The sequence below is a fragment of the Nansenia antarctica genome, assembly GCF_963989245.1.
Source record: "Nansenia antarctica genome assembly, chromosome: 1".
Taxonomy (NCBI): Eukaryota; Metazoa; Chordata; class Actinopteri; order Argentiniformes; family Microstomatidae; genus Nansenia; species Nansenia antarctica.
Genome location: NC_137674.1, coordinates 52,794,680 through 52,810,941, shown reverse-complemented (window position 1 = coordinate 52,810,941; position 16,262 = coordinate 52,794,680). Strand labels below are relative to the sequence as shown.

General features: G+C 44.7%; 1 protein-coding gene across 1 annotated transcript in view; it reads right to left on the bottom strand.

Moving 5' to 3' along the window:
* Positions 1 to 16,262, bottom strand: part of cnih3 (cornichon family AMPA receptor auxiliary protein 3) — a gene marked incomplete at both ends in the record, with an annotated part of 57,679 nt that overhangs the window by 1,423 nt on the left and 39,994 nt on the right. The window contains 2 exons of the mRNA XM_080531131.1: positions 2,420 to 2,563; positions 5,886 to 5,998. Coding sequence (XP_080387257.1) covers positions 2,420 to 2,563; positions 5,886 to 5,998 — 257 coding nt within the window. The remainder of the gene's footprint in view (positions 1 to 2,419; positions 2,564 to 5,885; positions 5,999 to 16,262) is intronic.

Sequence of the window (16,262 nt, the reverse complement as noted above, 5' to 3'; positions counted from 1 at the left end):
TATAAATATCTGACATTTTTACTTGCAGGGGGGGAGCCAGGGTGGTACACTCTACCAGACGAGTGAGCTTCAAACAAGCTTCAAATAGGTCGATATATTTGGTGTTGGCCAGTTACAGTAAATGGACCCCTTCATTGGCACACCACTCTTCCTTATAGAACACTCTGGGTTCCAAGTGGTTTCACTTGACATCAACATGTTCCTGTTCTTCTATTCCGTTCCATCACCGTTACAGGAAGCAGGAACTGACATCACATATCACGAGGAGAGACAGTGCTTCGTGCTGGAGGAGAGCCGCAGCCACATACTGTATGCCCTTGCCGCGATGTGGACTCTCCGTCCGTCCGTCCGTCCGTCTGGGTGTCATCAACGTTTCCCACCCGCCGGGATTCTCTGCAGGAGAAGAGGACATATTCCTCGCCGAGGGCCTTGCCATAAACGTTTATGTCGACCACGGCCTCTCCTTCGTTGTCATGGCGCGCCGCGGTCATTTCTTGTTCCATTTGATTTAAAGAGCTGTTTGTCTAATGAGCCGAAGCAGAACCTTGCCATTGTAATTGGGCGGGTTAGGCCTCCAGAGTCAACTCTGATATGCCATCAATCTGTGAGCGGGAGACTATTATACAGATAATAGAGCCCCTGCTGTAACACCAGGTCACCTGACCACACACACACTCACACACACACACACACACACACACACACACACACACAGAGTGTATAATATATGTAATTAATATAAATATATATACAGTATAATATATAATTATTAGTATCTAATCATTCTTTTTAAAAATGTGGGTGTGAGAGTGAGCTATATTTTAATGGCGTAAAAAACTGTCTTGAGTGCTGAGGCGGAGGTTGGTGAGGCTCGCTGGTGGTGGCACTGGGGGGCCCTAGGGAGGGCGTCTGAAATATTAGTGCTATGTTCAAGGCAGGAATTGTTCAGTGCAACTGATGGCGCTTGACCTGCTCAGCACATCAGCATTGTGGTCATTTCATCTGTTGCTGCTGCCAGCACAAATTGCCAACAAGTGTGTTTGTTTGTGTGTGTGTGTGTGTGTGTTTGCGTGCATGTGTGTGTGTGTGTGTGTGTGTGTGTTTATGCGTGTGTGTGCACCTATCTATGCGTGCGTGTGTGTGTGTGTGTGTGTGTGTGTATGTGTGTGTGTATGTGTGTGTGTGTGTATGTGGGAAGGGGTTAGAGATCATGCCAAAGACACAGGAACTGGACCAGTGGGTGAAAAGGTTAGGCCTTGGAGGAGAGAGAGACACGGAGAGGGAAGCATTGACACACAGCAGAGGAGATGACATCCACAGCAGTGGTTGAATACAGGGAGGAAAGACATCCAGGTTAAACAATGGAAGGTGGTCATTACATTAGACTCCACTGTTGTGACCAGTGACCAGTACGTCCTCTTTGGGGGTTGTGGGGTGGGGGAGGGGGAGGACAGGAGGTGAGAGGTCAAAGGTGAAGTTCCTGAGGGGTCCCATACTCCAGTCAGTGACACAGTCCAGCATTAGGTGTTAGGGTCATCGCTGAGGGGGTAGATTCAACAGAGAGAGAGGTGTGGATGTGCAGAGGGGATGGGGTGAGGGGGAGAAGGGGGGGGGGGGGGGTGTTCAGCAGTACCACAAGACGATAAACCCATTGAAGAGAAACTCACTACTGCAGCCAGCCAGCGAAGGGTTAAATCGCCTCAGGTGCGATCCAGTACACACTAGAGCAGAAGGGAGGCAAGATGACCAGGTTCAAGAGGACGGCTCAATCAAAACCACAGGGGTCACCCTGGGAGAGGTTGACAAGGTGACCTCACTCCAGAGGACGGCACAGTAGCAGATACAGTAGTGTCATCTCAGTAGAGATAGAAGTAGTAATTCAAAAGTAGAAACAGCTGAAACACCAGTCGAGACAATAGAAACGTACCAGTAGAGACAATAAAACAGACACAGTAGAAACTCAAAAGTAGACAGTATAAAGACTAGTAGAGACAGTAGAAACCCACCAGAAGAGACAATTGAAACCCACCAGTACAGACTATAGAAACCCACCAGTATAGACTATAGAAACCCACCAGTGTAGACTATAGAAACCCACCAGTATAGACTATAGAAACCCACCAGTATAGACTATAGAAACCCACCAGTATAGACTATAGAAACCCACCAGTATAGACTACAGAAACCCACCAGTATAGACAATAGAAACCCACCAGTATAGACTATAGAAACCCACCAGTATAGACTATAGAAACCCACCAGTATAGACTATAGAAACCCACCAGTATAGACTATAGAAACCCACCAGTATAGACTATAGAAACCCACCAGTATAGACTATAGAAACCCACCAGTATAGACTATAGAAACCCACCAGTATAGACTATAGAAACCCACCAGTACAGAAATAGAAACCCACCAGTAGAGATAGTAGAAGAAGGAGAGGACGAAGAAGGACATCTTGCACCAGGCCTCTTTCTGGCAGAACTTGAGCGTGTCACCGTTCATGACGGACGCTGGGTCGTAGAGGAGCTCCTTGGTGTCGGTGGGGCTGTGGAAGTACCTACCGAGGTGGGGGGGGGGGGGCACAGCACACGGGAGGAGAGGTAGAGGAGGAGAGGTGGAGCGTCCGCCACCAAGGAGGAGGAGGAGGAGGAGGGAGAGAGGAAGATGGGAGAGATGGAAGAGATGGAGGGATGAGTACTGGAGGGGCAGGACGGGACACCTGTCACCCCATTGGATGAAACATTCCATTGTTTGAATGATTTCATTAAAGTTCTCCAATGATTTTGTTTATGTGATTGTAGGGTCCTTGTCATGTACACAGTATGTAGGGCAGGGGAGGCTGTGGAGGTGGAAATCGGAGGACGGGCTCATTGTAATGCATGGGATGGCATTCGGAATGGTATCAAATGTTTGATACCATTCCTTGTTCCGTTTCATGTATTACAATGAGCCCTGGCCTCCGATTTCTACCTCCACTGGCCTCCCGGGTAGGGCCAGGCAGTACATGTATTTACTAGTGTTAATAGATACATGACCAAATGATTAGTAAATGATTTAGACATAGTTTGCCAATGGTCAACAAACTATTCAGTAATGGTTTGTAAGCAGGCTGTTTGACCAACCTATCACATTGTGAATGTGTCACACGACTGTTGATGGAAATGCGTGTGGGAAATGCATTCTCTGTCAACTTACCTGGCAGAATAACTGTTGATAAACACAAAACACAATCAATAAGAAACTGTATCCAGCTCTCTACTCACTTCATTTCTATAACTCAACAACAACAGCACTGTTATCCTGAACTTCAGGATCTAAGTGGCGTTAGTACGATTACTTGTTCTTCTACTTGTAGAGCAAACCTCCATTGGGGACAAATACAACATAGGATGGTGCCCCATTTGACACTCATGCCTAACTTCACTGCTTTGGGGTCAATCTCTGTAAAACGACCATGCGCTATACAAATTCAAGTTATTATTATTACTATTAGTAGTAGTAGTATTAATCTATGCTGTTGACTATTGGTACACTGCACCTGATGAGCTGAGGAGACTCTGAGTCTGAGTGTGGAGACTCAGCCAGCTACCCCATCCCCCTGAGTGCCTGTGTGTGTGTGTGTGTGTGTGTGTGTGTGTGTGTGTGTGTGTGTGTGTGTGTGTGTGTGTGTCTGTGGTGGTGGTTGGGGAGGGGTCAGTTGTGTGTGTCTGGTAGTGGCATTCACACACACACACACACACACACACACACACACAGAACCAGCCATGCCCTTCATCATAACTGGCCTGGTGGCTCTGCAGGTGTAGATCTGTGCTTGGTGCAAGGAGGGGGGGGGGGGGGGTGGGAGGAGAGGAGAGGAGAGGAGAGGAGAGAAGAGAAAAGAACAGAAGAGAGGAGAGGAGAAGGGAAGAGAAGAGAAGAGGGGAGAGGAGAGGACCAATTCCCATTGTTGTTGTTGTTGTTGTTGTTGTTGTTCTATGTTTACTTGGAAAGATGGGACAGGGGGACAGCGGGGAGACAGAGAAGAGGATGGCATAGGGGTTATATAGGGATGTCCCTCCTGTACTGAATGCACAGGTACAGGTACAGGTACAGGTACAGGTACAGGTATATCTGCTGTACACATGGAGTGTCGTATGTCTCAATTCCACTGCTCTGCTGCTAATCTCAACCCCTGTTGGTGTGTCAGTATAATCCCCTGTGTGTCACTTCTACCCTGCTGCACTTTATACCGCACTATCCAATGCACTGTTGTCTGTCCTGTGTGGTTGTTGTTGTGTTGTCCTGTTTTTTGACACGTGAAAAAAAGTATAAACGCACTTGCTGTGGTGACGAAGCAAATTCCTGTATGTGTAATGCATAGTGGCAATAAACTTTATCTGAATCTGAATCTGAATCTGAATCTGAATGTGGAGGTGTGTGTGTGTGTGTGTGTGTGTGTGTGTGTGTGTGTGTGTGTGTGTGTGTGTGTTAGGGGGGAGGGGTACAGCCAATGATTAGGGGAGATTGACAGAGGCAGAGCTAGTGTATGGGGGAGGTGGATATGTCACACACTACACAGAGTCATACATGTGTGTGTGTGTGTGTGTGTGTGTGTGTGTGTGTGTGTGTGTGTGTGTGCGCACACGTGAAGAAATCAGGCATCAGCTGGGCTCACTGGGAAAGAAACAAGAAGACGGACAGAAGACGGACAGATCCCCTCACTCCCTCTCTTCCTCAAACCCATCTCCCCCCTCTCTCTCTCCTCCTCCCCCCCTCTCTCTCTCCTCCTCCCCCCCTCTATCTCTCAGCTGTGTGGAGGGAGCAGCTTCTGTAGCCACTGGGCATCTGGCAGCTACGCAATTAGCGAAACAGCCAGCGCTGCTGTAACTTCAAAACAAAACGCTAAACAATCACAGTTCTCAGTTGTTCTCAGAGTGATCTGCATCAAATAACAAAACGACATCAACAACAAAATCAACAAGCTAGGAGGAGAGAGAAGAGAGAGAGAGAGAGAGAGAGAGAGAGAGAGAGAGAGAGAGAGAGAGAGAGAGAGAGAGAGAGAGAAGAGAGAGAACAGCAGGGGCTCCAGAGGGAGCGATGACAGGTGACCCATTTTCGGGGGGGAGACTTCTGGATGTCATAAACAAAGTCAGGCACGGTAGACTTTAAATCGAAAGTTGTGTTTGAGGTTTTTATATAAAAACCTTTTCATCAATTTATGACAAGTTCAATCACGTTCAGTTCATCCGAGTTATTTGAACGTTTTCTTTTTACAAAGCAGCTCAGAAAAGCTTGAAAGGTCTTAAAAGTTCATTTCAATTAAATTCAAACAAATGTGTTCGTTTGGGGCAATTCCTAACAATTCCTTAACAACTAGGCCCTTGTTCAGGCCAATCATCAGCCAACATCCCCAGAGAGTATGTTCTGGGTACAAATCTACTTTATTAAATGTTGCCATTTGTGACTTTCCAGACACCCAATTTGGTTGAATAAGGTTCAGAGATAGTTAGAGATGAGTGTAGAGATAGTTAGACATGAGTGTAGAGATAGTTAGACATGAGTGTAGATAGTTAGAGATAATATTAAAGATAGTTAGAGAGTATATTAGAGATAGCTAGAGCAGGTGAGGTTAAAGATAGTTAGAGATGAGATTAGAGATAGTTAGAGATGAGATTAGAGATAGTTAGAGATTTGATTGAATAAGGCTCAGAGATAGTTAGAGATGAGTGTAGAGATAGTTAGACATGAGTGTAGAGATAGTTAGACATGAGTGTAGATAGTTAGAGATGATATTAAAGATAGTTAGAGGGTATATTAGAGATAGCTAGAGCAGGTGAGGTTAAAGATAGTTAGAGATGAGATTAGAGGTAGTTAGAGATGAGATTAGAGATAGTTACCTCCATGTGTTGTAGAAGAGGAGGGGGATGTTGAGGCCCACTGTCAGCCACTCCTGAGCACACAGGAACATGATGCAGAACAGACCATGGATAGAGTACTCTGGCAGCACCAACTAGGATGGAGGGATAGAGGGAGGGAGAGAGGGATAGAGGGAGGGATAGAGGGATAGAGGGAGGGAGAGAGGGATAGAGGGAGGGAGAGAGGGATAGAGGGAGGGAGAGAGGGATAGAGGGAGGGAGGAAGAGATCATGTAGACATGAATTACATTTTTGACAATCTGGGATTCAAACAACAACAACGCGGTCTCCCCGTCCACTGTTTTGGTAAACACCTGAGGGATGGGGCTGGAGAAGTGTAACCACTCTCAAATTCACAGACGGAGCTATGGTTTCAATGCCTGACCATAAATGAGATCTGAATGAGAAATTATTGATTTAACCATCTTTTGAAGTTATATAGTGTTTGTTTCGGTTACATTGTGTACAAACAATGAAGTAAAACAATCTTATACTTTGACTCTGGCAAAGAGCGAGAGCCGGAGATGTACAGTCAGTTCATTAACGATAGCAGCACAGCATACAGGTTCTCCCCAAAGAGCCGCCACCCGCTAGCATAGCTGGGCTGAGCTTCCCTCATTATTCATGTGGTGAAATTAACGTTGTGTGAAATTAACATTTTTACGGAAATTGGGATTCTAGCACCCCCACCCCCCAAAAAAACGATTGCTTTGGCTTACCATTCATTCAAATTGAAAGCCTCAAATTACATTCATTCTTCAAGCGCTTGAAAGACAATTTGTGTAGCATTTGTGATATTATATGACTACATGACGGTATTTGTCATAACGGAAACACATTCCATTGAACACATGAACCGTGGAGTGCACACGCAGGGCTTATGATATTACAGTTTTTCTCTATCGCTTTAACACTAACATCGGAACCTCAAACACAATGACCAAAACCTGAAACTGGTGTATTTTATCTCACACCAAATCTTCACAACGACAAACACATTTCTTGCTTATCACTCACTTTGCAGCTCTAAACCACACAGTTAACAAAACACTAAATACAATTCTCAACATTTGGCACACTCTTCCTTGATAAAATCTCTTGTGTTCACATGGAAAAGACTACCATTCAGAATGCTAAGCTCAAACCACCAATCACACAATCACACTCCTCATATGGGCAAACACCGATATTGCTTTTCAATTAGCAATCATAGCTTTAGCAATAAAAGGGGCAACGGTGAGCTCTCCTGTGTTGAAATATATCTGAAGTATATCAGGGCTGGATTCGTCATGCCAGGCGATACTTTCCCCTCTGCTTGGCCAGGGAGAACATTGCCTGTGATGTCGACAAGATCTTGTGGCCTTTGTGTACAGTATATGCAGAAGGCTTATTTTATTTGTTCTATTGTTTGTTCTGTATGAAGAACACTTTACAAATCCAACTGTCATTCTATTCTTGTATTTGTGTGTTTTATATTTGAGTATGAAAACATAACAGTTTATAACAGGCTACTGTACGTATGTAGTGTAACACTGAAAATGCAAAAGGCCTACTGATAATCATAGTACTGTTTTCATCTGATCAGAGTGTTTTCCATTGTGCACATCAGGGTTCAATTGGTTCTTACAAGTGTCTCTTCATTTGATGGTCTGTGTTTGTCATTTGACGACAACATTTCCTTTTGAGAAGACACAACATTATTTTGAATGCAGTGTTTGCTTTTGCAAGAGATTTGTGGAGTTTAGGGTTTTGTGTGTGAGTTTTTGGATATGTGTTAAGAATTAAGAGAAAATGAGCTATACTTGTTAAACGTGTTAAAGCGATAGAGAAAAACTGTAACATGAAACAACAATGGGACTGTAGCTGTCTTCAAGTGTGTGTTCAGATGTGTGTGTGTAGGCTGGTCGAGGTAGAAATCAGGACGGCCTCTTTGTAATGCATGGAAGGGAATGAGGAATGGTATCAAACACCTGTGTTGGTTGGCTGCGGGGTGAGGGGGAAAAAGTTACCACAAAACCAGAGCACACAATACCCAGATTTATTCACTTTAGCTACACAGATGTATCCTGTTGAAACCCACTTATATTATGTCGTCGGGACTGGAGAGAGAAGTCATGTATATTTAACTCACACGCACGCAGGCAGGCAGGCAGGCACACACACACACACACACACACACACACACACACACACACACACACACACACACACACACATCAACTTCAAAAACTGACTGTTCACTTGCTGCCTAATATATCCCACCCCTTGACAAGTGCCATTGTAACAAGATAATCAATGTTAACGTAACTTCACCTGTCAGTAGTCATAATGTTTTGGCTCATCGGTGTACGTTACAAGAGGGACCTGTTAAAGGATAAGATAGATAACACAGTACCGTGGCTTGAGACCTGAATACACACACAGCCTGTTGTTGCCCTGTTACCAGCACACACAGTATTCACACAATAGCATTTTCAGATTCTATGCAATGCCAACCATAATAATGATATACTACTTAGTGGCTTGAGTCCCGAGTGCAACTGTGAGAGTGTTACCACACTGAAAAGGGTATTAGGGTTATTATATTTGACTCATGCAGGGATTTTATCCTGGAATGAGGCCGGGGCGGGGGGGGGGGGGGGGGAGGGCTTTCAGGAGCGAGGGAGGGATGGAGGGAGAAAGGGGGGGGGGGGTGGAGGGAGAAAGGGAGGGATGGAAGGAGAAATGGAGGGAGGGAGAAAGGGAGGGATGGATGGAGGGAGAAAGAGAGGGATGGAGGGAGGGAGAAAAGGAGAGATGGAGGGAGAAAAGGAGAGATGGAGGGAGAAAAGGAGAGATGGAGGGAGAAAGGGAGGGATGGAGGGAGAAAGGGAGGGATGGAGGGAGAAAGGGAGGGATGGAGGGAGAGAGGTGTTCAGAGTTTAACTAAGTAATGCTTAATGCTATTCCCGAAGGCCTGTCCAGAAGTCATGTATATTTAACTCACACACAAACACACACACTCACACTCACACACACGCCGACGCCCTGGCGAGAACACCTGGACTTGAACAAGATGTGCTGGGCGCCAGCCTGCATTATGCTTGTATGCTACAGCAGGATGCATTATTCAACGTACTGTACTAATGGCACACATGAAACGCATCATCACACACAGCGCCTCTTGAACAGCAGGTGACCAGGAACAGCTACACATACAAAACTAGGCTGCACACATTTTATATGTTCATTAAAATACAAACAGCCACTCTTACTTTTACCTTACCCCAGTGTATAAACATCCCTCCCTCGCTCCCTCCCTCCATCAACTCTCATTCCCAGCTCCCCTACTGAAAACACTCCAACAGAGAAGACACACACTTTAATGAAGTAGTCCGCTGCATTTGATCACCTCCTTAAAGTACCTGTGCATTCACTCAGCATCCTAAAGCGTCCCATTACAGGCGTATGTACAGCATTAGCAGTGAGCGCACAAAGCATGTCTAAAAGTCAGTTATTCAGTTATGTAAGTTTAGTGTTTTCTTTTTTGCCACGTGTACCACGTTGTAGCACAGAGAGACTGGTTTTGTGGCACCTGGGCAGGGCAGGCCTAAACAGGCATAAACAGTCTATGCGCTTGTTTAGGGCCACAGCCGCTAGAGGAAGCCACACTTTTGCCGTCGATTTAGCGCAAGCTATCACCCGTCAATCAAAAACTCTGCTACCCCCGTCGACGAAAAACCCGTCAATTCAAAACTCTGCTGCCGCCGGTGGCTGAAGTCAGATTACCTTCAGGGAAAGGAACCATCTGATTATAATGTGTAAAAAAGTGAACTTTTTTTGTTTGTTAACTCTAATTGTTACCGCAACTCGACTGAGCTCCTGGATGTGCAGGCATTTGCTCCAGACTAGCATTAATACCCCTCTACACTTCAATTACAAACAATCAACTTCCTCTGTATTTCAGTCTGAGCCACGAATTCATTGAATCAGGTGTGTTAACGCTTGGCTGGAACCATGTCTGCACTCACAGTAACTCTCTGATAGGTCCAGAGTTGAATACTCCCCTGGCATACAGTGTCATCTGATTCCCGGACACTTCCTCCCAAATACTTGAAAGGTCTAGTGGATCACCACATCAAACCATCAATCAAACTTTATTTATACAGCACAAGTCATACATCAAATGCAACTGCAAAAGCAAGTGCTGGACATAAAAAAAAACAAGAGTAACTTAAGAAATAGGAGATAAATAAATCAATAAAATACAACACAATAAAACCAGAAATAATACAAGAAATAGGAGATAATAATAAAAAAAAAGTCCAAGTCCAAGTTGAAAGTTGAAATAAACACACACTAGATAAAAACCAGGCTAAAAAGGTGTGTTTTAAGCTTTCTTTTAAAGATATCCACACTCTGCCTCTCACTCTCTGCCACCCTCAAACATGACCAGGAGAAAGACCAGGAGAAAAGACCAGGAGAAACTGCCGGGTGAATTGGCATCAATCATCTCCCACAGCACGCACCCCCCCCCCCCACCATTCCTCACAGACGTATAATTGGGGATGAAATCAAATAATAACAAAATACTTAGTAAGACTAAGTAGACTCAGTAAATGCACTCACCCACTAAGGCTAGGTTTGAGTCATTGTTATCCCAAGCTTATACGCGCTGTGCGCAACCGCCTGGGGACGAGGTTAGCTACAGTGTCACATAGAGCATCCTGCCAGGGACAATATGAATACTAATGAAGTGTGCTAATTGAGTATGGCTGATCCTTGTGCAGCTGTGTTGAGCTCCAGAGAGAGGGCTCATCTGGGGCCGGTCCAGGCTGGGATGAGAGCTCCGTCTCTGGGCCTCAGCTAGAGCCCTGAGGGCCTCCCCTCCGCATCTGACCACCCTGGGGCTGTATCATGTCTGTGAGAACCCTTCAACTCCACTTCACCGAATGACAGGGACTACAGCACACACACACACACGCACGCATGTACGCACACACACACAGACACAGACACAGACACACACACACACAGAGGAGACGATCTGGTTCACTGCTCACTAGTGTATCTGTCATTTGTGTATGTGTGTGTGTGTGTGTGTGTGAACAGGGTGTATCACATTCTCCCTCCTTATTCCCAGCAGAGAAACCTCAGAAAGCTACAGTACAAGGAGAAGCACATAGACAACTCTACATATACAGAAACCCTACTATGAAGATGCATATTCATTCCCAGATGAGAAAGCGAAAATAGGGATAAAATATTACTATGTGGTCCTCAGCAGTAAAACACTATGAAACAGCTGCACACAGCCCTATCATCGGGGGAGGCTGGTGGAGGTAGAAATCGGAGGACGGGCTCATTGTCATGCATGCATGGAACAGAATGAGGAATGACATCAAACACGTGTCACAGAGTCTCTACCACATGTCTTCTCCTCCAAAACCACTTATTTTTTAATGTGTTTTTATATTCTTCAGATATAAATTGCTGCTTTTTTACATTCACACATCCTTCTTCTTTATCTCATTAATTCTTGCCTGTACCCGAACGTCCTTAATCACCACAATACAATATGCAGCACACACACACACGCACGCACACACGCACGCACGCACGCACGCACGCACACACACACACACACACACACACACACACACACACACACACACACACACACACAGATGATCTGGTGCTCCTAGTGTATCTGTCAGGTGTGTGTGTGTGTGTGTGTGTGTGTGTGTGTGTGTGTGTGTGTGTGTATGTATGTATGTGTGTGTGTGTGTGTGTGTGTGTGTGTGTGTGAACAGGGTGTATCACATTCCCCCTCCATATTCCCAGCAGAGAAATCTCAGAAAACTACAAGGAGAAGCACATAGACAACTCTACAGAGAACTACATACTAGGCCCTGCTGTGAAGATGCATATTCATTCCCAGAGAGAGAGATGAACATATAACAATCATATTACTATGTGGTCCTCAGCAGTAGAACAAGAAACATGGACACTATGGAACAACGGTACAAGCCCTATCAACCACAGAACCTACACCACACGTCTTCTCCTCCAAAAGCACCTTTTTTAATGTGTTTTTCATTCTCAAGATAGAAATTGCTGCTTTTTTCTTTTTACATTTCGCACATTCATCTTTTTTTTATCTCATTAATTATTGGCCTCTAGAAACCACCCGAACATCCTTAATCGCCACAATACAATATTCTCAAGTGAAAAGCAGACACCACCCCTCCACTCTCCACACAGCCAGGGCTCAACGTGTCGACCAATTAGGAGAGACTCCTGCAACGGTGACGCTCCACTAAAGTTCAAGAGGCTGGAGAGAGCAGAGAGCTTTTTAACTGGGACTTCTCAGAAGGCCCCATGGGAACGCTAGCAGACGGGGGCGACACACACTCAACACTGAGATAATGAGACTGAGAGAGGGAGGGAGGGAGGGAGGGAAGGAGAGAGAGACAGATAGAGACAGAGAGAGAATTTGCACCTTGCGGATATCTGTACGTAATGTTTTCACAGTTCTCATTTATTTGTACTCATATTTTTAAATTGCAGTGTCCACAGTTTTCTATTTCTATTCTAAGTTATCTTTATCTACTGTATACACAACTCTGTTTAACCATTTCTTTATTCTAATCGTACATTACATACTTTTTTTTGTTTTAGTTTCTATCTTCACACTTGCTTTGCCAATGTAATGCCAATAAAGCCCTTTAAATTGAATTGAATTATATATATATATATATATATATATATATATATATAGAGAGAGAGAGAGAGAGAGAGAGAGAGAGAGAGAGAGAGAGAGAGAATAATAAGAACAAACTACATGGAAAATGTATTTCATATGAATACAATTAAACAAAACGTTATGGTATTGGTGGCTAATCTAAAACGTGCATTGTGAGAAGTTAAAGGGATTTTCCACACAGTACAGGTCTCCACCCCTCGTTAACACACTCCACCCCCTCCCCCCTTCATCTTCCCCAGCCTTGTCTAACCAAGGGAAAAGGTCTCCACAAGGTCAGAGTAAAACTCTACATTCCCATACTGCACCAAACCCCTATAACACATGCAATCATGTATGCTCTATGTGTTTCCCGCCCACATTGTTTGCGTCCGTGACTAATCTGGGCACAGCGCTCCTTTTAGTAACACATTTTCCTCAGCGGCCAGAGATCAAAAGAGCCTCTACACTTCAATTACTGTCTCAGCGTTACAACGGCAGCCATAATTAAGTGCACAAAATAATTATACATATTTTCTCTTAAAAGATGCTTATTCCTCCAAGCCCTGATGCACATGATAGCACATGAATAGCACAGTGTGTTTAGTTCTTCAAACTTTGCATGGACATGAAAAGTTGGCCAAAAAAACCAAACAAATAATTTACTAATATAATAATAATATAAGATGATGTATAATGTATTTATTACATTTAGAATGTTAGGTTCTGTTAGCTTTTGATACTGTGTATGATCTTTTTTGTTTTCACAATCATTCACATCCTCCTGACTGGACATCTCATCATTTCATCGAAGGAACACGTGTCTGTTAAGTCCTGTTACTTAAAAAAAAGAAAAGAAAACGTCTCTATTTCATCAGGGAAAGAAAGGAGAATCTAACACTCGACTCAGCCCCTCTGATCTTTCATAAGTGTGAAAGAAGGAAAAGTGAATCAGGAAAACCGTCCTCTGATTAGGTTAAACATTGGTACATCGTGTCCTTCAGATCAAAGTCTTCTGACCATTGGGCTTTTTCCATATGAATGAATCAAACGTCTGGGCCTTTGAACCTCATTCAAGAGCACTCCACTGACAGCACTTTGCCTCCAGGGTAAAATGTCAAAAACCAAATTGAATTAAAAAAAAAAGAATCTCTCTTTCCAGTAGAGGTGGTAATCATAACACCTTCAGGTGTGAAGGTTTCAAAAGGTGTCTCTGTGAAGATCAGGGAAGTCTGTTGGAGGTAGAAATAGGAGGACAGGCCATATTTACACCAGTGAAGGCTGTTGGAGGGAGACATCAGGGGATGGGCTCATCGTAATGCATGGAACGGAATCAGGAATGTTATCTGTTCCATGCATTACAATGAACCTGTACTCGGATTTCTACCTCCATCAGCCTCCCTTGGTCGAACACTGCAGGTAAACGGACTGCACTTATATAGCGCTTTATTCCATAGTGCTTTATAATGGCCTCTCATTCACCCATTCACACACCAATGGCAGCAAGACGCCAGCCCATTGGGAGCAATTTGGGGTTCAGTGTCTTGCCCAAGGACACCTTGACACGTGGACAGGAGGAGGTGGGGATCAAACCACCGACCTTGCGATCATTAGACACACCGGCTTTACCTCCTGCGCCACAGCCAGCCCATTAGTCACACTGACTACTGTGTAGACTACGGTAGATGCTGCTCCTAGCGTCTACCATTAGTCCAAGAAGACATCAAGACAATCAAGAGTTTATGAGCCGGTGTCACCTACACGGCCTAACCTCGTCCTAGACTAAATCACATTTTCAATGTACTTTTTTTTTTCTGAGTGGGGCAGTCTCACTCATATTTTTTAATGGACAGATATAGTGAAGACAGACAGGAAAGTAAAGGGAGAGAGGGCACATCAGCAGGGCATGGGCCAGATTCGAACTCATGCCGACATGGGCATAATATGTGTGCACTGTAGCCTGCGGTGCTAGACCACTGGACCACCCCAGGCCGGTTTAAGATGCTTTCTAGTCTAAGATTAGGTTCAAGCCTTGTCTGTGAAACCGGCCCGATGTGTCTTGAGGCAGGACATCCTCATCATGAGAGCATGATTCCAAATCACCTCCCCCTACGCAAGGATACATCCATGGAGAGTTGAAGGTTAATATGCATATCGGAAAGTAAAAAAAAAAAACTCAAAACAAAGCAAGAAAAGTGAAAAACCAAAGCTTGATATCCAGCGCGCCAGAAATCTGGAGGAGGCTTCTCTCCACGATCAGTCAACCCCTGTGGACTCACTCACCCACACACATCAAGAAGAGAAGGAGAACCGAGGAAAATGCATCGTGTTGCATCTTGTGTGGGAAACAGCGCTATAAGACTATATACGAAATGTAGGTCTGAAAGCGGCCTAAATTAGCTTCAATCTGCTTTTTTTCTGTTCTCCGGTCATAAAGTGGACTGAATCAATTATTGGCGGAGAAAATTTATTTGTGGCGGCCCGCCACGAATCAATGTACTGTATATAGAGGAAACACTGCTGCTATAAGACTATAATGCTATAAGATTGCTTAATAGGACTAGGTGTTACAATCCCTGAAGATTCAGCACGCAACTTACCTGCCTCATACTTACCTGTAGTGGGTGTGAAGATGACCTTTTGGGTGGGGTTGGATTTGGTGAAGACCATTTGTCACCAGTATGACACATCCTCAGTTGTATGCCCCCGCCTCATAAGGTGTTTCGGCCTTTATTACAAGACCACAGGCTGATCAGACCCGGGTGTGTGTCATATGGTGACATTATGTGGTCATTTGGCAGCCCACACTGTCTGCTTTCGTTTCAGCCACAGCCAGTGACGGCTCCTTTCAGCGACAGCGGCAAGTTCTTTAACTGCCTTCCTTTGGGCCTGCCCTCTGATGCCTACTTCCTTCAGGAGCCTTGTGGTGGAACTGCCTACAAAGCCCCTGCATCCCACCTCCACTGGACACACCTTCACATTCCAGCCTTGCTCCTCTGCTTCAGCTGCCAGGTTTGCATACCGCATCCTTTTCCTTTCGTATGCCTCATCGATGGCCTCCTCCCAAGGAACCCTCAGCTCAACGATGAGGACACGCCGGCAGGAGTTGGACCAGAGGACCAGATCTGGGTGCAGTGCTGGTCACTGCGATGTGCGATGGCAAGGTGAGCCTCTGGCTTAGGTCGACACGCATTTCCCAATCCCTGGCTGCATTCAGTGGACCTGTGTCTGGAAGTGAGGAGTTAGTCCGCTTTTTCTCTCCTTCCCAGATGAAGGATGTTGGTTGTGGGAAAGTGGTTTGGGCATTTAGGGGCATGGAGTTGGTTGTTCCTCTCTTGTACTCAAGTGCTGAGGCCAGGCATTTCAGTACTTGGTTGTGGCGCCAGGCGTATCTCCCTTGAGTTAGGCTGGTCTTACAACTCATTAGACTATATAATGTTATAAGACTATAATACTATATGGCTATATAATGCTATAGGACTATATAATGCTATAAGACTATATACTGTAATACTATAAGACAGTATAATGCTATAGGACTATATAATGCTATAAGACATATTGCACCATGTTATATAGTGGAGCAGATAAGCTCTGATATATATAAGAATTGTGCATTTTATAACTAGAGCATGACA